At 37.9% G+C, this 22,415-nt stretch overlaps 1 protein-coding gene across 6 annotated transcripts in view; it reads right to left on the reverse strand.

Annotated features, from left to right (window-relative positions):
* CDK14 (cyclin dependent kinase 14) overlaps positions 1–22,415 on the reverse strand; it is a 556,073-nt gene that overhangs the window by 446,610 nt on the left and 87,048 nt on the right. For 2 of the 6 annotated variants that reach the window (XR_004321561.1, XM_032484026.1), the window contains exon 1: positions 12,359–12,523. The exons of 3 other annotated variants lie outside the window; for them this stretch is intronic. Coding sequence is in view for 2 of the 3 variants with exons in the window: in XM_032484026.1 (XP_032339917.1) it covers positions 12,359–12,511 (153 nt within the window). In the remaining variant the exon portion in view is untranslated. Of the gene's footprint in view, positions 1–12,358; positions 12,524–22,415 lie in introns of those variants that run through there. One more of the 6 variants, XM_032484025.1, reaches the window with a different exon arrangement.

Consider the following 22,415-nt stretch of genomic DNA (forward strand, 5'->3'; position numbering starts at 1 on the left):
ATCTACTATATTACTGAAAGAATAAAAATCTCAGGCTGTTGAGATGTGAACAAGTTTGTCTCTTTACTGCTGCCACAGACCCATAGAGAATAAGGTTGCTGGTTTGGCAATCTGGGTCAAATAAATGAAGCCACCTGACCAGGAAAGACGGAAGGAAAAAGAGAGAGACAGAGAGAGAAATTGTGCTCTGGCTTCCTGACTCAACACTCAGAATAATATCAGGCTGTATAATCTATCATTAAGGGGTCAGACAGGGAAAGAACTGGTGTGGGAAACATGGGCTCCACATGCATTTCACAACTCTTCTCACCACATAGTGGGGAAGACATTTTCAGAAATGAGATTTTCCTGCTGCTGGATCAGTCAAATCCATAATCTTATGAATTAAGAAATTTCCACTGGTGCACATTTAAACAAGTAATCATAATTCTATGTGATAAGAATGTAAAAATTAAAAGTAATTATGATAAAGAGTCAAAAACAGACCAAAATAAAATGTTTGTCTTAAACATGACAAAAATTAATATTAATATTAATATTTGGGCGAGCGCGGCGTGCGGGTTCCAAGTCGCTGCAGGCGGCCTGGGCTGGCGGGGCCGCCGCTGCGCCCCCGGGGAGATGGCGATCCTGGGCTTGGAGGGCTGAGGCCGCCGGCCGCTGGAGGAGGCTCCGCAGCCGTGGCCGCCGGGAGCCAACGGCTTCGCGCCGGGTTTGTCTCCTCTCTAGACTATAAGCTCCTTGAAAGAAGGAATCGTGTCTTACTCAGCTTTATATCCACAGTGTCTAGAACAGTTCCTGGTACAGAGTTTAAGCTGAATTTTGGGACATGGCCACTGCTTCACCAAGGTCTGATACTAGTAATAGTAACCACAGTGGAAGGTTACAGCTACAGGTAACTGTTTCTAGTGCCAAACTAAAAAGAAAAAATAACTGGTTTGGAACAGCAATATATACAGAAGTAGTTGTAGATGGAGAAGGTAAGAAAACAGAAAAATCTAGTAGTTCTTCTAATCCAAAGTGGGATGAGCAGCTAACCGTAAATGTGACCCCACAGACCACGTTGGAGTTTCGAGTTTGGAGTCACCACACTTTAAAAGCAGATGCTTTATTAGGGAGAGCAACGACAGATCTGAAACAAGCACTCAGTACACAATAGAAAATTGGAAAGAATGAAAGAACAATTAAAACTTTTCTTGGAAACCAAGAATGGTGTAGTGCAAACTGGTGAATTAACCATTGTGCTCGATGGCCTGGTGATTGAGCAAGAAAACATAACAAACTGCAGCTCATTTCCAACCATAGAAATACAGCAAAATGGTGATGCCTTACATGAAAATGGAGAGCCTTCCGCAAGGACAACCACCACGTTGGCTGCTGAAGGGACTAATGGAATAGATAATCATGAACCTACAAACACTGTGGTACAAAACTCATGCTGTTCATACATAGTTAATGGAGACAACACACCTTCATCTCCACCTCAGGTTGCTGCCAGACCCCAAAACACACCAGCTCCAAAACAACTCACATCTGAGCCTACCAGCGACACTGGTAAGCATGGCTCTTTGTGACTCATTCAAATGAAGACTAAATTAAATTTTATGTAACTATACCTATACTTACTGTACAGTCTTTTAAAATCTTCCATTCTATGATAGAAATGTAAAGATTACAGTGCAATTTTTTCATAATAAAAAATATTAACATTTGAATGGAATACAAAGAATGGAAGCATACTAAAAATAAAAACAACTGCATGTACTAATGAACAAATAGGAAACACGAAGGAGCTGACAATTCTTCAGCCATAGGGAACCTCTGGGACCTCCTTGTCCACATCACAGCGTTTGGTGGCTGTGTCTATAATTCACTCTCTCCCTAGGATGCCCTCTCGTTGCCCTTCATCTTTCCTCCAGGCAAAGGCTGGTTCATCTTTCAAGCTGCACAAATATATAACCTCCCTCCTATACTGGTTCCATGTTCCTTCTCAAACTCCTTTTTATACTTTAATCAAAGAGCTCATTTTACCTACTAAAATTAATTATATCTCCATGAGATGTGGGATTTTTTTTTTTTTTTTTTTTTTTTTTAGTTCACAGGCTAAATAAGTCTTTCTCACCTTTGTATCTCCAGTATCTAGCACAAGTCCTGACACAGAGTGGGAATTCAGTAAACGCTCACCGAATAAAAAAAAAATGCTCATTATTGATGAGGTAATAATAGGTTTAAAACCAATTTATTTAGTCAAATAAACACAATTTAAAGGAACTTCGACTATGGTAGGGGCACATTACTCTTAACAAAAGAGTAAAATTTTATTTTAAATGATAAAAATTGGTTTAACCCTTCAGAAAAAAAAAAATGGCCATACCTATTAAAAATCTCAGCAACCTATTCATTCCTAACAGTCATGTAGAATTTTATCTAAGGGAAACAGCCGGGGGGGGGGGGACTAAAATGTATAGTAATTTTCATTCTTTAAGTCAAAAATACGAGACAGTCCTTATAGAGGAAGAGAATGAGCAAGGTATCCTGCATCAACTCAATGAAATAGAATGCAACCAAAAAACTGATCATTTAAGCCTACAGAAATATGGTGAAATTTTTTTTTCAGTTTTTAAGGTTACATCTGCAACAGTTCACCATGTTTATTTAAAGGATACAAATTATGCCATTTCTACCATATTGCTACCGCTGACATTTTAAAAATAGAACAATTATTTTTTAAACAGCTCTATTAAAGTATAATTCACATGCCATACAATTTAGTCATTTAAAGTGGCTTTTAATATATTCACAAAGTCGTGCAAATGGCAACACATAAATTTTAGGACATTTTCACTACCTCAAAGTGAAACTCCACACTCCTTAGCTGTGAGTTCCCAATCCTCTCATCACCCTCCTATCCAGCCTTAGGCAACCACCAAGCCACTTTCTGTATCTACAGATTTATCTGTTTTGGAAATTTTGTATAAGTGGAACCACACAATACATAGTTCCTTGTGACTGACTTCTTTCTTTCAGCATGTTATCAAAGTTTATTCATGTTTCAGCATCTATCAATACTGCATTGCTTTTTATTAACTAATAGCATTCTATTGTATAGATACACCACATTTTATTTATCCATTCATCAGTCTATGGGCATTTGGATTGTTCTCACTGCTTGGCCATTAGGAACAATGCTGCAATGAACAGTCTGTGTGTGGACATATTTTCATTCCTCTTGGGTGTATACTGAGGAGTGGAATTACTGAATCATATCATAACTCTATGTTTAACTATTTGAGGAACCACAAACTGTTTTCAAAAGCAGCTGAATCACACCTTCACCAGCATTTGTAATTATTTTTCTTTTAGACATCCTAGTAGGTGTGAGGTTTTGACTTGCAGTTCTCTGACGGCTAATAATGTTGAGCATCTTTTCATATTTTTATTAGCCACCTGTATATCTTCTTTGGAGAAATGTCTTTTCAGACCCTTTGACAATTTTTAATAGGACTGTCATTTTGTTATTGAGTTGTATTAGTTCTTTATATATTCTGGATACTCACTCCTTAACAAACATATGATGTACCAAAATCTTCTTCCATTCTGTGGACTGTCTTTTCACTTTCTGAGCACTATTTTTTTTAATATGTCCGGAAAAGCTTAAATATGATGGAGATTTCATTCCCACCATACTCCATATAAAGCATACATGAACAGGACTAGGAAGATTTACATCATACCCTTTCTCATGGAAATGATATTTCATTCCTCTTTCCCTTCAGAATTTCACTCTAATATATTCATGTTTGAAAGTCTTTTACTGATTTATTAACACTCTATTGTACTTCCTTGCAACAAAAAGTTTCATACATACTTTAAATTTGTAAATGCCTTTGATTTCCTGTGACCACAAAACTCTAAGCGTTAATATTTTTATTCTGGATTTAGTTATTGTAATTATTTCTATATTTTTATTTTTGTATTTTTATTACAATTATCTATAATTACACTATAATTATTAATAGGACATAGAAAGCATAATATTTACCATAATAAATAATCATTAAACATAAGGAATAAATTTCATTGGTAATGCACTCTTTAATAAAGTGGATGGGTCAAAATCCTTACCAAAATATTAGCAAATAGAACCCAACAACACATGAAACAGATTATACATCATGACCAAGTGGGGTTCAGCCCAGGGACACAAGGCTGGTTCAACATACGCAAATCAATCAATGTAATACATCACATCAACAAGAGAAAGGACAAAAACCACATGATCATCTCAATCGATGCAGAAAAAGCATTTGATAAAATTCAACACCCGTTTATGATAAAAACTCTCGCCGAAGTGGGTATAGAGGGAACATATCTCAACATAATAAAAGCTATATATGACAAACCTACAGCCAGCATAGTACTCAACAGTGAAAAACTCAAAAGCTTCCCACTAAAATCTGGGACAAGACAAGGATGCCCACTATCACCACTCCTATTCAACATAGTCCTGGGAGTCCTAGCCACAGCAGTCAGGCAAGAGAGAGAAATAAAAGGGATCCAAATTGGAAAAGAAGAGGTAAAAGTGTCACTATATAACGACGACATGTCACTATATATAGAAAACCCTAAAAGGTCCACACAAAAACTACTAGAGCTGATCAAAGAATTCAGCAGGGTAGCAGGTTACAAGATTAACGTTCAAAAATCAGTTGCATTTCTTTACACTAACAACGAATCAACAGAAAAAGAAAGTAAAGAAACAATCCCCTTTAAAATAACACCCAAAGTAATAAAATACCTAGGAATAAATCTAACCAAGGAGGAGAAAGAATTATACACAGAAAACTATAAACCATTGATGAAGGAAATTAAAGAAGACTTTAAAAAAATGGAAAGATATCCCATGCTCTTGGATTGAAGAATCAATATTGTTAAAATGGTCACACTGCCCAAGGCAATCTACAGATTTAATGCAATCCCTATCAAATTACCCAGGACATATTTCACAGAACTAGAACAAATCATAATAAAATTTATATGGAATCATCAAAGGCCTAGAATTGCCAAAGCATTACTGAAGAGAAAGAAAGAGGCTGGAGGAATAACTCTCCCAGACTTCAGACAATACTATAGAGCTACAGTCATCAAGACAGCATGGTATTGGTACAAAAACAGACATATAGACCAATGGAACAGAATAGAGAGCCCAGAAATGAACCCACAAACTTTTGGTCAACTCATCTTCGACAAAGGAGGCAAGAATATACAATGGAATAAAGACAGTCTCTTCAGCAAATGGTGTTGGGAAAACCGGACAGCAGCATGTAAAACAATGAAGCTAGAACACTCCCTTACACCATATACAAAAATCAACTCAAAATGTATCAAAGACTTAAACATAAGACAAGATACAATAAACCTCCTAGAAGAAAACATAGGCAAAACATTATCTGACATACATCTCAAAAATTTTCTCCTAGAAGAAATAAAAGCAAGAATAAACAAATGGGACCTAATGAAACTTACAAGCTTCTGCACAGCAAAGGAAACCATTAGTAAAACAGTAAAGACAACCTACGGAACGGGAAAAAATTTTTGCAAATGAAACCGACAAAGGCTTGATCTCCAGAATATATAAGCAGCTCATATGACTCAATAAGAAAAAAATAAACAACCCAATCCAAAAATGGGCAGAAGACCTAAACAACCAGTTCTCCAAGGAAAACATACAAATGATCAAAAGGCACATGAAAAAATGCTCAATATCACTAATTATCAGAGAAATGCAAATCAAAACTACAATGAGGTATCACCTCACACCAGTCAGAATGGCCGTCATTCAAAAATCCACAAATGACAAATGCTGGAGAGGCTGTGGAGAAAAGGGAACCCTCCTACACTGCTGGTGGGAATGCAGTTTGGTGCAGCCACTGTAAAAAAAGTGTGGAGATTCCTCAAAAGACTAGGAATAGACTTACCGTATGACCCAGAAATCCCACTCCTGGGCTTATATCCAGAAGGAACCCTACTTCAGGATGACACCTGCACCCCAATGCTCATAGCAGCACTATTTACAATAGCCAAAACATGGAAACAGCCTAAATGTCCACCAAAAGGTGACTGGATAAAGAAGATGTGGTATATTTATACAATGGAATACTACTCAGCCATAAAAACTGACAACATAACGCCATTTGCAGCAACATGGATGCTCCTGGAGAATGTCATTCTAAATGAAGTAAGCCAGAAAGAGAAAGAAAAATACCATATGAGATCACTCATATAAGGAATCTAAAAAATAAAAACAACAACAACAACAACAACAACAACAAAGCGTAAATACAAAACAGAAATAGACTCACAGACATAGAATACAAACTTGTGGTTGCCAAGGGGGTGGAGGGTTGGAAGGGATAGATGGGATTTTAAAATTGTAGAATAGATAAACAAGATATACTGTATAGCACAGGGAAATATACACAAAATCTTATGGTAGCTCACAGAGAAAAAAATGTGACAATGAATATATATATGTTCATGTGTAACTGAAAAATTGTGCTGAACACTGGAATTTGACACAACATTGTAAAATGATTATAAATCAATAAAAAATGTTTAAAAAAATAAAATAAAGACCAAATTAAAAAAAAATAAAGTGGATGCAGTTGGAGAAAATTAAGAGGCACTAAAATTTACCAGACATCAAAACTATGAACTGGTCCTTCATTTGATGATCAGGGCTTTGAAAACCTAGGCTCAACAGTAAGACTGTGGGTGGAGAATAGTGTTTTTTGTGAAACAAGAGAAGGCTATGGTAGAAGAAAAGGTGGGAAAAAAGATTCCACATGACGCCCAGACCAAGTGTGTGTTTTCAGGAAGATCAATTTTCAGAAAGAACACATCAAAGTTACACATCAAAGTTAAGGATCTGGAAAGAGATTCCCTTAAAACCATCCAGGCCGACACACCTCTTGGAAAGCCTTCCTGTACTTCCCTAAGTGTACACGTTACCCAGTTGTGTGGCAGCTGCATCAGAGGGTCTTATACTCCTTTGGGTGACTGCTAATAACAAATACTTGTTATATTACACAGTCTCTATTTTCTAACACCTCTTTCTATACAGGATGGAAGTGGTACCTTAGATGGATAAAGTAGCTTGCTTTCTCCTGTATTTCATAATAAAATACGATGGGTCAAAGCAGTCAAGATAATTCACATAATAATCAAGAAGGTTTGTGTGAAGCAGTTGGTAAGAAGAAATCCAAATGCTGATAAATTTTATGTAATTTTCTATCCTTTACTCTAAAGTTTGATGGCTTCAAATCACTTGCTACACTCGACAGCGATACACAAATAAGCCTAAAATAGCTACTTTTAAAAACAGACTTAAAGTTGACAAGAGCTTATGACTGGGTTAATATTGCTTACCCTCGTCTAAACGTCACTTTGACAAACTACATGTTTGTCTTGATGACATCTCCCCCTAGGCATATGGCGCTTCCATTAACTCCAGTGTTATCTTTGTAACAGGAGAATATGCCTCATTGTTTTCTGAATATTCATAATTTACAAGGCCTCTCTTTGGTCATGATTCATAACTGAGGGGAAAGATCCCTGCACAGATGCTATCTAGTGTGGGTTTTTTTTCAATTATTATTAATTTCAGGGAACAAACTATTCTCTTTGAAGTAAACAGTTAAGTCATAATTCAGATTATTGCTGAAAATGTTACTTTATAAAGTATAACATAAAAAATGTTAGTCTAAATTTTATCATGGCAACCTTCGGCAACTGAAACTCTGCAAATATGAAATCATAGAAGAATATAAATTCATGATATTCAAAACCCACTCAGAAAGCATTTTTTAATAGCTCACCTTACATAAGACTCTATGATAGACACACGGAAGATAAACACACTTCAGCCCTTGATTCTGTCACCTAACTGGCATCACAAAATACACAAAGAATCTGAGGGTTATAAGGGGATTTGTGTCCCAAATATTTATCCCCAAACTTAGGTTGTCATAATTCAAAAACTTCCTCTGGAGAACTGACGACTTACAAAATAAGTTCCACAGTCAAATATTCCTCCCTATCTACCCTTCCTGCAGTGACACTAAAATTCAAACAAACCCACTACAAATCTTGCCAAATAGACAATATTTCATGAGATTAATTCAAGTCATTTTGGAAAACTGCTTGTCATATACAAGTCCACAGAAAATGAGGATCTCAGGATTCTCTTTATAATTAAAGATTTAAAAAGCTACAATTTTATAGATGCTTTAGAAGAGAATGAAATGATTACCAAATTTTTAAATTTTTATTTTTAGAAAAATAGAAGTCAATAAACAGGACCCTCTTTATGATTATACTTAAACAAAGGACAGCATATGTGTTATTACACAACTTTCAGGAATAATTATTCCCAAAAACCTTAACTGATTTCTTTTTCCTACTGATCAGCACATTTTTTTTTCTAATTAGTTGCAAAGAAAAACTTAGAATGAACTTTATTTTCATGATTATCAGTTACTTTCTAAAAGACCAAATTCCAATCAAACCTTATATGTATGTCAATCATGAAATGTTGATCTCTGTTATAAGTGGATTCACCTTCAGTGAACTTTTCCCAGTGCTAATTATCCTTGAGCCTCCCATTATCTTTCTAGTTCCAATTAATGAGCAACATTCTAGCCAGACCTAAGCCTACTCGAATGATCTGTGCTTGAAGGGGCTTTCTGCAGTAGAACCTGTTGCCATCTTTCTCCAACTCAGTCCCAGGAGCCTTTCCTGGCACCAAGTGTGTGCTGTGTACTCCTCTTTGGCCTTTGTGCGTGGTGGCCCAGTCAAGCCAACTGCTGAGCAAGACACACATCTCCCCAGCCCATGAGTCTTAATGGATTTTGTTGTTAATCACTCTGGAATAGACAAATGTAACTGTCAAAAAATTTTTACAATAGTGACCCCTGGTCTAAAAATCTTAAATTCTTCCTGGAAAGCTAAAACATACTCTCCTTTTATTTACTAGACAAATTTGAACTTTAACTCATAGGACAGCCTCGCCGCCACGACCAGCACTCTCTACACCCTCTTCATGCCTACTCAGGTGGGCATGCTGCCTTTCTGAGGAGCTCCAGGCAAGAAGTCACCAAGTAAGGTAGGGCATTTTTCCACGTTCAGTCATTCACGAATCATTTGCTATTACTTTTACGATGCAGAGCAGCTAATGAATTCAGAGGCATTAAGTGAGCGGCTTGGAAAAAAAAGTCAAATCTTTGATACTTCCACAAGAACAGGGGTTCCCAACCCTATCAGACCAGCTTTTGGTAGCAAACCTTTGGAATCCACAGAGTGTATACACACAGAGGAATGGAGAAAACTGCAATATAAAGGCAAATAAAGGCGAGTAGCTTTTACTGTCTTTCATGTGTGTAAATTATGTGTATACATATTCTAAGATGCAAATAGGCATGACTACACTAAATGATTTAATTATGTAAAATGCTTGCAATGAATTTTAATGAGTATATTTGAATTTAAAAGAAGTAAAATTCATTCACTTGAGTATTTTCAACACTTTTTATTGGGTATTTTTAAATAAAAGCTATGTGTGTGTGTGTATACACATAAAGGTATATTCATAATCCTAATACTGCCCACAAATGTGTACAGGTACAATTCAAATACCAAGCACTGCTACAGGTCTTGGGATTTGCCAAAACGGTGGACATATCTTTGGAAAGTTACTAATAAATCCAAGTACAACTTCTGAAGTATTTGGCAGTTACATTCCTGAAAATTTCAGAATATATTAAAACTGGGTCAAAGAAATTTTGGGTCTTTATATGCTAAATGGGGTTAGGTTTTTGGCTCAGGTAATCATAGAAAGGTTCTTTTTTTTTAACAACTGACTCTCCAATAGTGATATTCTAAGATTTTGCAGAATGCACATAATAAGCTTTCACATGGTTGGCTATTGCTCTGTATACTGCAAAATGTCTAGCACCTCCTGCTCTCCACCCACCAAACATCAGTGGGCACTCCATTCTTTTGGACAACTAAAGTCAGTTCCCACCAACTTTCAAAACACTCCGTGAAGAAGCAGTACCACTGCCACTGAGACCTGCTGAATAAAGCTGTCCTAGAAGTACTGGCTGAAAACAAAGAGGCACCAGACCTGGTGCCAAGTACTAGGGACAAAGTGGTGAAAAAACAGAGCTTGGACACAGTGGAGAAAATGACATTAAACAACTACCCAAGTAACTATGTCCCTACAATAGACTGAAAGTGCTATGAAAGAAAATTAATAAACTAGTAATTTAGATAAGGGGGTGGCATCAGACTAGAAGTTCGTGGATCAGTAAAAGTATCTCTTTTTTATTAACTTGGAGACTTAAGTTTGTCAGCTTTTTAATTTTGCCATGAAAGATCATTTTTTAAACAATAATAACTACCATTTACAATCACCATGGTAACAGAAGGCGGGAAAGAAGTTATTTCTGACTTTTTAAAAAACAGATAAAACACAAGAGTGCTTTTAGTGTAGTGGAAAACCTTACTCACTACATTATTATTTTTCTCTTTTTATTGCAGGCTGATAAAAACTTATCAAACATTGGCATTTTGCGATCACAGCACAAGATCCTTGCTGCTCCAAGTGTGCTCTGTGGACTGGCAACACCAGCATCACCAGAAGATTTTTGAGAAATGCAAAATCTCAGCCTCAGACTTACTGCATCAAAGTCTGTTAACGATACCCCCAGGTGACTCACATCCAAGTTGAAGTTTGAGAAACACTAGACTACAGACCCTCCAATGACTGAAATTCAGCCATAATCATTTACTATGAAGATTTTTAAATGATCTTAATACTCGAGAACCTTCGTCTCAAAGAAGGTTAATTGAGGGAGTCCAGAAAAACAAGTGCACAAGATGAAACATAAAGCATCGTAAAGACCAACCATCTTTCACCTTTTAAACCTGATGACCTTGAACAGTTATGGGGGCCAGGGGCACAACGGAGTGTCAAGCACAAACAACTCACAGCCTTGCAGTAGACGGCAGAAGCATGAAACAGAGCTCCCCAGCTTCCATGTGAGAGAGAGAACACATCCTGGAGTGGTGCTAAACGCTGAGTCTTGGTCGGACTGCTAACTCTCACCATACAGGACAAAGCAGTTTTTATCACTAGCAGTCAATAAGTCAGCCAACTGTTTAGGTGACTCGACACGTGCTACATTTTAATTCACGTTTCAGGTTATTTTGTCCCACAATTGGTTTTCTAACAAAGGAAATCTCTCGAGATATACGTTAATTACTGGCAAAGACAGGAGGCACAGACTCAGGCCTATTTTCTAAGGCATTAAAGGAAAAATAATTGCCAGTACGGTGCAGTGCTTTTTCAAGACATACGAAAAGGTGCAGTGTAGACCTCTGCTGATCTATGAGGTAGCTGCCAGCTACATGTGGCTAGTGACTGAAATGTGGCAGTCCAAACTGAGACATGCTGTTAAGTAAAATATACACAAGAGAATTTTGAAAACTTAGTCGAAAAAAAAGTTAAATACCTCAATAATAATTTTATATTGACTACATGTCCAAATTATAATATTTTGATATACTGGGTTAAATAACATGCTAAAACTGAAGTCACCTACTAAAACTGATGTGACTACTAGAAAATTTTTCATTTTCTAATAAATTTTAACGTGGCTTGCATTATAGTTCTACTAGATACTATAGGCCTAGACGCTCATTAGACTTAGACATATATAGATCTTAAATTTTTTTTAAAGTATGTAAATCGATAAATCCTAAATTCTTGAGAATAACTGCAGAAAAAGTGTATTTAGGAGGCAGCAAATTTTAAAAGGGACAGAAAGTGTTCAGCAGATCTTTTTATTTTAACAACTGCTGAGAGGAAAGCCCTTTCTGAAATCGGGGTCCCTGAATTTACATTCAAAGAGAGACTTATCAAGTATTTAACAAAAACAGAGCAAGGGGAGGTGCTGATACAAACTGAAGTGCAATCCCAGTGGTGATGAGTTCTCTCAGGGTCCAGGAATGCAGAGGAGTGGAAAAAATAAACAGATTCCACTGACAATAGCCAATAATTTCCTGGCCAGAGCTACTCCAATAACTAAACCTTCCCACCTCTCAACTGGGGAAGGTAAAACCACAATCTCAAAACTTGACTAGATCCAGAAAGGTGCTACACGTGGAGCACCGCCAGGGGCTGACCCTGTGGAGCTGCAGAGATGAAACTGTAAGTGAAAGTGAACTCCCGGTTCTTCTTCCACAGTACAAAGAGAAACAGAAAAATTCCATGGGATTAAAAAGAAGACTCAAAACTTACTTTTTTAAATATGAAGACCTTACAGACCAGTGTCAAAACAGCATCCCCAACACTGGAAAATGGTGCTGGGTCGGTGAGTTTGGGAGTGAGGCTACGAATATGCAGCAAGCAAAGGAGCCGAAGCCATCTCCAATCTGGGCAGATTCCTCTCATTCCCTGCCCGGGAACAATCCCATCACTTAGGAAATCTGGATCTCTGCCAACACACTGCTTCTGCAGTCTGCTGGGGGATGGGTGAGGAGGGTGGAAATGTCTGGGCAGCTGGCTTTTATCACAAAGCCTTCTCTCTTCGAAAGGCTTATAATGAGTTTCCTAGACATGATATAACGCAGTATTTTAAGTGATTAACAGTACAAAAATATCACATTTAAAAAATAAATGTCCAAGGTATGAGGCCAATAACTACATAAATGCAGTCTGATGCAAATATTAAAATGTTACATTCTTGTGGTTTTTAAAATTCCTTTCATTAGGCTTAACCTCAGCAGATCCATACAGGAGAAAAAGAAACTAACATTTTGAGTCGTCATAGAGGCATCAGGTACTTCCCTATCTTATACCACTGAAAAACGACTCACTTTCGATAGGAATTTACTGTGAGGCATCCACGTAGGATCATGATCCTACCAACTCTATGACGCAGGTATGATTATTAGCCCCTGTTTCAAGAAGCATGAAGAGGTTAAAGTATCACACAACCAAGAAGTGTTGGAGCCTGGATGTGACTGCAGGTTTATGACACCAGGCAGATCAACACTAGCGTCCTGATTTCTGGCCCAGTTCACAAAACTGCCTCACAGCCTTTACTCTCAGATGAGGATACGGAGACTCAGGGGCTGGAGAGACGGTCGGATCACTGGAATAAAGGTGCTAAATGGTGGAACACGGGCTCGAATCCATATCTAACATTGAATTCTTCCCACAAGCGGCCTCCTGTTTCACCAAACCTTTGCCCCAGTTTGTAATGCTGTCACAAGTATTCTCTCCCTATTCCCAAGGGGATAGTTGCTAGCCACTTCTCCCTTCTTTTCTCTTAGCCAAACGGCCTACATTCCCACTAAAGTTTGAGCTGTTGGCTCTTGAGGCATCTGAAAAATACAAAATAGGATTTATGCTCTTCACAGCTATGTCAGATGAAGTATTCAGACCTATAAATCTGTCACGGAATATGGAAAATAAAATACATTTATCTGAATGGACAAATTAGTGGGTGATTCATATTAATATTGCAACATAGAGAAAATTACCATTTTGAAATCCACATTACTGGAGCTCTTAGGTCACACACTGCCCCTGATTTGATCCTGAATGCAATGTCTTCAAATCTTGACTCTCTCAGGTGAAGCACAATAATGGGGAGAGGGTAGAAGAACAGGAAACCTCAGTTTCAGGCCCAGCTCCACCATGAGAACAGAGAACAGGTGGGGCACAGCACTCACTTTCTGGGAATGCAATTTTCCCCTCTCCAAAACAAGGATGAAAATATTTAGCCACTACTTCACAGAGTTGTTGCAAGAACTGACTGAAACAACATGTGAAACTGTTTTGTAAACTCTGAAGCCCTGCAAAACTGGCTGTGAATATGCGGTAACACTCCTGTCTGATATCAGGCAGCATGAGAAGGGGTTTCAGGACTTCTGATGACGGCAAAGTGGGAGACAGGGGTCTTTCCCTCTTCTCCTACATGCCCAGTAACTCACCCTCCAGGTGAAATTATCACTGGATTTTCAGGTTCAAGAGCTGCATTCTCATACAATGGTGAGAGATAATAATAAACTGACTTAAATAAAAGCCTTGAGAACTCCAGGAAGGCACATCATCACTGGAACCACCTTCCTAATCAGGTCTCCAAGGGACGCTGGATGCTCTAGAGGAGCTTTCACTGCTGGACCTTCCAATCAAGTGCAAGGTAGGTGGAGATTCTGCCTTACAATTACTTAAAAATGAATTGACATGCACAATGCTTAAGTGTTTTATCTTTTTAAAAAATAAACTGGAAAAAAGTTTAAGAAAACAAACATAATACCTTAAAATCTAATGCTCTGAACATGTCAGATACTCCTTTTCAGATTTTTTATTTCGGTTCCTGGTGTCACATTATCAACATGCCAACACCCAAGTCTGCTACCAAACCTGTCAAAGAGATGCACTGATGGAGAATAGCCCTTTAGAAAGAGGAGCAAAACAGCTAAGATCGTCAAATTCAACTACAGTAACAGCTGCCCCTGTCTTAAAATAAAAGATGCCAAATTATTGGTATTCATGTGGTTAGACCATACCCTCAGAAGGCACAGAGGCACCCTTTCAGGCTGCAGCAGAAATCCTTTTAAGCCATTTGACATCCCACACCGTGCAGTTTAAACGTGCACATATGTCTCAGTTAAGGGCAGAAAACACAGGATTACAAATCCCAGGGAAAAAATTTTAAAGAAGACAAAGAAAAATGCCAAAAACTTTAAAATAAATAAATAAAAGACAGAATTTTTTTTATTATAGTACAAGGAAGCCTGCACATTGACAAATTAATGATGGAAAGTATGAATATTCATTGCACAATAGTCATAAATAGAATTAAGGAATACTAGAGAGTGCAGATGGGGCAAAAACTCAAAAACTTTCAAAAGAAAAAGAAGAAAGAAAGAAAGAAAACACATACAGCCTCAAGACAATATTATTTAAGTAAGGGTCGCTGGGTGGAAACTTTGATCGAAGATAAGACGGACAGTAAAGAAAGAATTTCCTTACACAAAGGTAAATAAATAAACAGTATAAACTACCCAGAATGACAGGAAATGCTTTCAGTAAAAACACATTCAGGACAGTCTTTGCTTAGGATGTTTGGGATAAGAATGACACATCCCCCTAATCACTACCGAAGTTAGTAAGAACTGCCCCGCCCTCACACCCCCAACTCCCCACTTAGAGAAAGGACAACCCCAGACAAAAATCCAGTGCACTGATGAGCAATCTCCAATGTTTAATTTGTATGTATCTTGGGAATAAGGAGGAAAAAACCAAAGATACAAAGAGAATTAACCCCAAAACACATGCTCATGAATCACAGAGTGTGTTTCCCCCATTACACGCTAGCGACTTCTGGGAAAGGTTACCACACTGGACCAACAGTTTTTCTAGAGGTCAGTTTCAAGATAAGCGCAGAAACCCCATAAGCTCTAGATGAGCAAAAACACTGTCGCACAAATGGACAGTCATTTTATGTTTTTAAAATACGTGCACAGATTACTCTAAATAAGTGTTTCCAAACTAACCATAGGGGCAAAAAGACACGAGTACTAAATTATTGACAACGCATAATACCTGGCCAGTACTCTTTAATTAGATGAGAAAGAATCCTTTAGGCAAATGCCACAGGATTGACGGGACTGGAGGAAGCACCCACCCTAAGTGGGAAAATCAATCTGTTTGCAGCGCTTTCATTTTGTTTCTCAATTAGTCCCAGAGCCAAGGGCTACCCTAATACACTCTCAGCATTCATTTGCAACTTAAAAGTCACACAATTCTACAGTAAACGGAACTCAATCGTCATTTAAATGCAAGGAACGTTCAGTGCTCACTTTAAAAGGCCAACAATCTAGCAGGTCCCTCCCAGCTGCTACTTGAGCTGTCGGGAAGGGGGTCGTCTAGGTCTCCCCCAGTTCTGCCACTTAGCTAGCCCCAGGAACCTGGGCTGGTTGCTTAACTTCTCTAAACCTGTTTCCCCATCTGTAAAAGCAGAAATAATAATGCCAATATTATAGGGAAGACAATAATGTACACAAAGAGAAAACATTTAAGGTTTTTTTTTCCCAAGTCTCATCATCAATAAATGGTGAATTCTAAAAAAGAGAGAGAGAGAAAATAAATCTCATGTCTGAATTATGGAAATAAATTCACCAAAAAGATCCCCAAAATTATGGTCCGTTTATTATTCAAGCAACACTTATTCAGCCCATAGCAGATGCTGAACAACTATGTCGAAAAAACGAGGTCTAGAGAGAGGGAAAAATGCATCTCTGTCCCCAGGAGCCTTTGGCCCCCAAAGGAAAAATAAGAGATGATTTTAAAGATGTGAATATCTGTTCAAACAGGTCCCAAGATCCTGACAATAAGCACCTCTGAGGGGAGAATATCTAACAAGGACAATCCCCCAATTCCTCAACACATGGACATAGGACACACAGAATAGGGACAAGGGGGCCACCCTGCCAACAATGAATAGATTCCAGGAAAAATGCTGGTAACCAAGAAAGAGAACCAAATAGACATTAGCAGGAGAAACCTGCGGGGGCGGCACCAATCCAGAAGTGGAAAAGCAGGGGAAGACTCTCCTCCTTCTGTATCTGGGGTGATCAACACAGATCTTCTAGAAATTCCTGTCACCAGATGCACACTGTAGATGTGACGTATGCAAGCACTGTTTCCTACTAAAACATCGGTTAAGAATGCTCACAAACATCAAGCTGTCTTCTGTCTTCTGTGAAATCCCATCCACCAAAACCCACGGAGCTCACAAACCCCGCAGTGGACGTTCCCTTCCTGCCAGATCCAGTCAGCACAGGGTCATGACAAGGCCACTGAGATGGGGGAGGGTGGGGGCAGGGACAGGAAGAAGACTAAGTTTGGACTGCACCATTTCCCCGTCTTTAAAATGAGGTGGTTCCTAAAACGATACCACTGGGTGCCAGGATAAAGCTAGCACCCTGTGGCCCTCAGCTTGTGTCCCACAGAAGTGAGGGCTCACACGGAGAGAAGTGTGACATAAATGTCACCAAGCACGAGGGATGCTGTGAGTGCCTCAATCAAGCCCTGGGAAGTAGAGTGCCCGCTCTGTGCCAAGTCTGTTAAAGGATTTACAAGCATTATCTGATTAACCATCATAACACTGCCAGTAGAGATTATGATCCTTGTTGTACAGATACCAAAAAAGGAGGTGCACATAGATTGGGTGGGGGGAGCCCCAGCTGGAAGATGAGAGAATCAAGATCTCAAAGCTCCTGCTCCTGTGCTTTCTACTCTCCACTCAGCTTCAGAGGGAGCCCAGGGTAAGGTGGGGCGACACAGCCCTGGTGAGAGAGCACACACAGTCACAACCAGGACAGCCAGCGCCAACCACTTGAAAATAAGGATCTCGAAGAAAAATACCCAGCCCATCAACCACTGCATCAATAGTTCCTGAGACTCCTCTCCGAATTGGTGAGCCTCGCTGATCCTGGATATAGTGGTAGACATCTCACTAAAAGTTCATAAGCATCTGTCAGGTTTCTGACTAGGTAAAAATACCCTGCCCTAATGGCAACATCTTGCAGAACACACTCATGTCTTTCAACACAGAAACATTGAACATACAGACTTCCAAGACCAAAAGAATGACAAGAAGATAATGAATAAAAAGGTAGCTCTTTTTTAAAAATAAATGTAATAATTCCTCAAAACAGCCTTCAAATAATCACACATAATCGGCAGTTCTCTAACACAGAAAGCTTAAAAACTCACCAACAAAAGTTACTGTAAGACATATTTGAGGACCCTTTGGTTATTAAATATCTAGAGAAGTTGAAATAATCAATACTTTATGCTCAATTTTTTTTAATTTTGAAAAAATACTCACTTGAGACCTGAGGAAAAACAATAGCTTCCATTTAGAAAGTTACAAGCATCAAGAGAGAAAAAAACTGATAAAATCATCTCATGTAATACTGGGAAGGAAGTGATAAAAAATCATTTGCAGATGGCATGATTATATACCTAGAAAATCCAAAGGCAAACTCTGAAAAACAGTGGAGCCAATAGAGTTGAGTAAGATAGCAAAACACAATATAAATATGTAAAAGTCTCCAGGAGCAAGCAGAAACAATAAAAATTAATTTTCATTCTTAACTAGCAATTATCTTTAAAAAGATGTCTCAAAATAGCATTGCTGACAAATGAAAAAAGCAGGATACAGAAATTTTAAAAATTACAATACTTTGTGAAAAGATCTTTATTTTTTAAAAGAAAAAAAAAGGCTTAAATGATAGTGGAGCACACCATGTTCCAAGATGAAAGAAAAGAAACTGTAAACGTTCTGTAAAGGGTATTTTTTAATAGTACTGAAAGAAAACTTTTTACCAAATATACAACTTAATTTTTTTAATTTCCAATTTTCTATATCATCTGTATTTTTTTATTTTTTCATTAATGACCAAGTGTTATTTCATAATGAAATATATAATGGTATTAGAATTAATAATGATAAGAAATATCAAAAGTTTTCAAATGTAATCTTGGAGTTCTGAGGTTGTATTTTAAATAAAATTTCCAGTTTTCTTAAACCCCTAAGTATGTGCCAACTGAGTTGGTAGAAATGAGTTTAACAAGATTGATCAGTAGACACTGAGAAACAGGAAAAAAATGACTAAGCTTCATTTCTTTCCCTTCCTTTAGTTATAAAAGTATTTTGAAGCAAAAACAAACAAACAAACAAAAAAATAGGGTTACAGCAGGGATCAGCACATCCTACTAGTCACTCGTCTCCGAAGTGAAATGCAAATGGAAGAGGAAACTAGTTAGAGACTCTCACGTGTGAGTTAAATGGTCCCCAAACAAACAGCAGGAAGGGCTGGCAAATACATTCATTTTAAAAGTAAATATTAACTTAATGAGCTTGGTGACCGGAAAACCGATACTGCTCTCCTGAGATTTTTACTTCCCTGCTCCTTCTCATCAAAAAGAAAAAACACTAAGAAGGCATACATTCTCCTATTTCTGACCCCAACAAGTACTAGAGTAGAATCTAATGTCATTCTTTATGTCTGTGTCCTCAAAACTTCCCCACACAACTGGTGGCAAAAACAGAAAGACAAAGGACATCAAACAATACAAATGCCACAACTAGCCTGTGAAATGCCGTGGTGGGGCATAAGGAAGTTCAAGTCTTTTTTTCAGGGGCCATCATTCTTTGTCCAACTGCAGAACAGGGCCCATCTGTATAAAGCACCTGCATTGCCTGCCTGCTACTGCACACTTCTTCTACCCTTCCCCACACAGTCACACACCAGAAAAGAATCACGTCTGTTATTGTGGCACAAGCAGCCAAAAGATCACTAAACTGACTGGCCCTGGTGCCTGGGCTGAGAAAGAGCTCAGGGCAAAGAAAGCCCCGTGGCTGGGAGCTGGACCATCTGCTTCAGAGAAGATGGAGCTGACTGTCCCCAGCAAAATCAAGAATTTTCAGGAAAAATAAAAAGAAAGAAGAAAACCCACTGATGCTGAAAGCATAAAGAAGCGGAGAAAGCAAGAAAAAAGTGGTCTCTTTTCTCAGCACGTACCCTACCAGTAAAAAGGAATACGAAGCATTCAATGCCTCTCTCCACACCCACTTATAAACTTTTCTTCTTACTAAGATCTAACTATCAAAAAGATCTGCCTGTTTCCTATTTTTAGTCTTTACAAACATTTCAGTTGTCACAATATGAAATAAAAATGAAGCTAGAGTCATTTCACATGCAGCAGCTAATAACCCAAGTGCAGAGTCAGGATTTGAAGAAAAGTCATGCATTTAACATCTGACATTTTCTGTTCAATATTAACTATTTGCCTTGTTTAAGGAAGGCAATGCCCACCCATTGAAAGATGTTCTGCCACTGTTGTCTGAACATCCCAGCTGAAACACACACCAGCATCGCTCTCATAATGCTTCCCAGCTCAAACCAATCTGCAGGCAGGCTGGTGATCCAGGGTCCCTCAACCAACAGTTAACCTTCCATAACCTTCACTGTCTGCAGAGCCCTAATGTCTAACAGGAAATTCCATTAAACTACCAAAGGATCAAGCTTATATCTCAAAAGAATTCCATCCATTTCCCCACCCATATCTAGATAAAAATGGCAGTACCAGCACAGTTTTAACATAAGCATGAAAGTGAAATCTAAAACATAAAGAGGAGTTTAGAAAAGACCTCCTTGATCTCACACTAACCAACCATGTTCTCTTTGGCAACTTACTTAATATGCCTGGACCCCAGTTTCCTCTGTAAAACGGGTGTCACTTGGCCCGCAAAGGACATAGCTCCATTAACAGGAATCTTTTAGGTTCACACACTCTTTGTCTCATTAGGAAAATCATTTATCTGTCAGAATCACAACCAAACATCAGTTGCATCTTTGTAAGAACGTTGGGCCCCTTCTCCATCCACCCGCTGCAAACCACGCATATCCCATAGCGCTGTGTATTATTTTTCCCTTCTCCTGGGAAACAGCCTAGTAAAATGCCAAGCACACGCTGGAGTCAGAGAGACTAGGCTGGAATCACAGATTATCCACTTTCTAGAGAGGGTCTTTGAGCAAGTCATCACTTCAATGAACCTCAATTTCCATATTAGCCCTTTATTGTTTTTCCTTTTTTTCAGATGTTTCTCCCACGCAGAGGACACCTATTTTTCACAGAGCTGAGATCATACTACGTATACAATGGTCATTTTCACTTAATACTATGATTTTCATTTTCTGCTTTTTAACATTTCATAAATTTTCTGCAATGAGCATACTTAACTTTTCTTAATAAAAATATTAAAACTATTCAGTGAAAAATCTGTAACTGTGATAAAAACAGAAAATTCTGAACCAGACAAAAAGTCCAGGGTGAGTTCAATACGCTATGTTGCCTGAAAAAAAAATACTAAAATAGAGGGAAATGCATATATAAAATAACATAATAAGAGAAACACATGGAATGCTGTAGATACTAAAAGTGAATCATCTGAAATTGTGGTCATCCAATTAATGTCATTCATATGAGTTGTAAGATTTTTATCTTCTAATAACTGTAGAGAAGTTAATGTAAAGGCAGATCCTTGTACCTTGCAAAGTACATATTTATTTATTTTTTTCCTTTTATGACCAAAGCACCTTTTTGTTGCACATGTAACACATCATTTAGATAAAGTAATTCAAACCTCTTGGGGAAAGTTCTAAAGCTCAATTAGGACATCTGGGAACAGGCCATATGTTACCAACTCTTTTGCACACCTGAACCCCAATATCTAATGACCCAAGGATGCTCATTTATAAAATTAAATAGTCTGCCTTTTAAGAGAAGAGAATCAAGCGCTGCAGAATATTCTCCATTGTATTCACTTGAAAACAATATAAAGAGAGCTATATAGCTATAGAAGATTTAAATAAATGAGCACTTATAATACAGAAGATGATGTAATTCATGCCCTAAATGACTATTACTAACACACAATTTTATCTTATCAATCTTATCTCTTCTTTATCTATAATGTTTTTAATCAATGAGATTTTCATTAAAATTGAAAAAATCGTAAGAACCATACGTTACTCTTACTCATTTTTACCTGTTATAGAATATCATCTACTTTCCTTCTTTGTTAAAAACTTCTTCATCACAGTCTGAGTTTTTCTTTTGGCTAAAATATCTGGAAGGGGGGAAGGAACAGCTCAGTGGTAGAGTGCTGTGTGCTTAGCATGCACAATGTCCTGGGTTCAATCCCAAATACCTTCATTTTAAAAAATCAGAAAGAAATAAACCTAATTACCCCCTAAAAAGAAAAGGAAAACAAAAAAATCTGGAAAATTAATGTGATGTTAAGAAATACATAAGTGTAGAATAGGGCTATAATGTCTGAACCAAAAATCAGGCTGCATGATCTGAAATCAAGAGCTGTTCAAAAAAATTCAGACTGCATGTGACTATACCAATATCCATCTCCAACTCGTTTCTAATGGTTCAGTAATACATATTTTAGAAGAGTGGCTCTCAATTATTTCTATCATCCGAACACACTTGTAGGACATGACACACTCAAAAACTAATCTGTGCTAACTGCTGCAGTAGTATTCTTAAGGCATGTGGTTAGGGGTAGAGGGAAGTGAAGACGCCCGCATGAAAACCTTCAGGAAGCATTTAGAAAACTCTCATTCTCCACATCATCACAGTTTTATAGAGCTGGTGCAATCTCCTTTTTTGAAAATCCTTTAGAATAAAACAAATAATGCTCTAAGATAACTAAGTTACAGTCACAGCCCAGACTTTAAGGCAAGGAACAGACTAGAGG

Source organism: Camelus ferus, chromosome 7, assembly GCF_009834535.1.
Source record: "Camelus ferus isolate YT-003-E chromosome 7, BCGSAC_Cfer_1.0, whole genome shotgun sequence".
NCBI lineage: Eukaryota > Metazoa > Chordata > Mammalia > Artiodactyla > Camelidae > Camelus > Camelus ferus.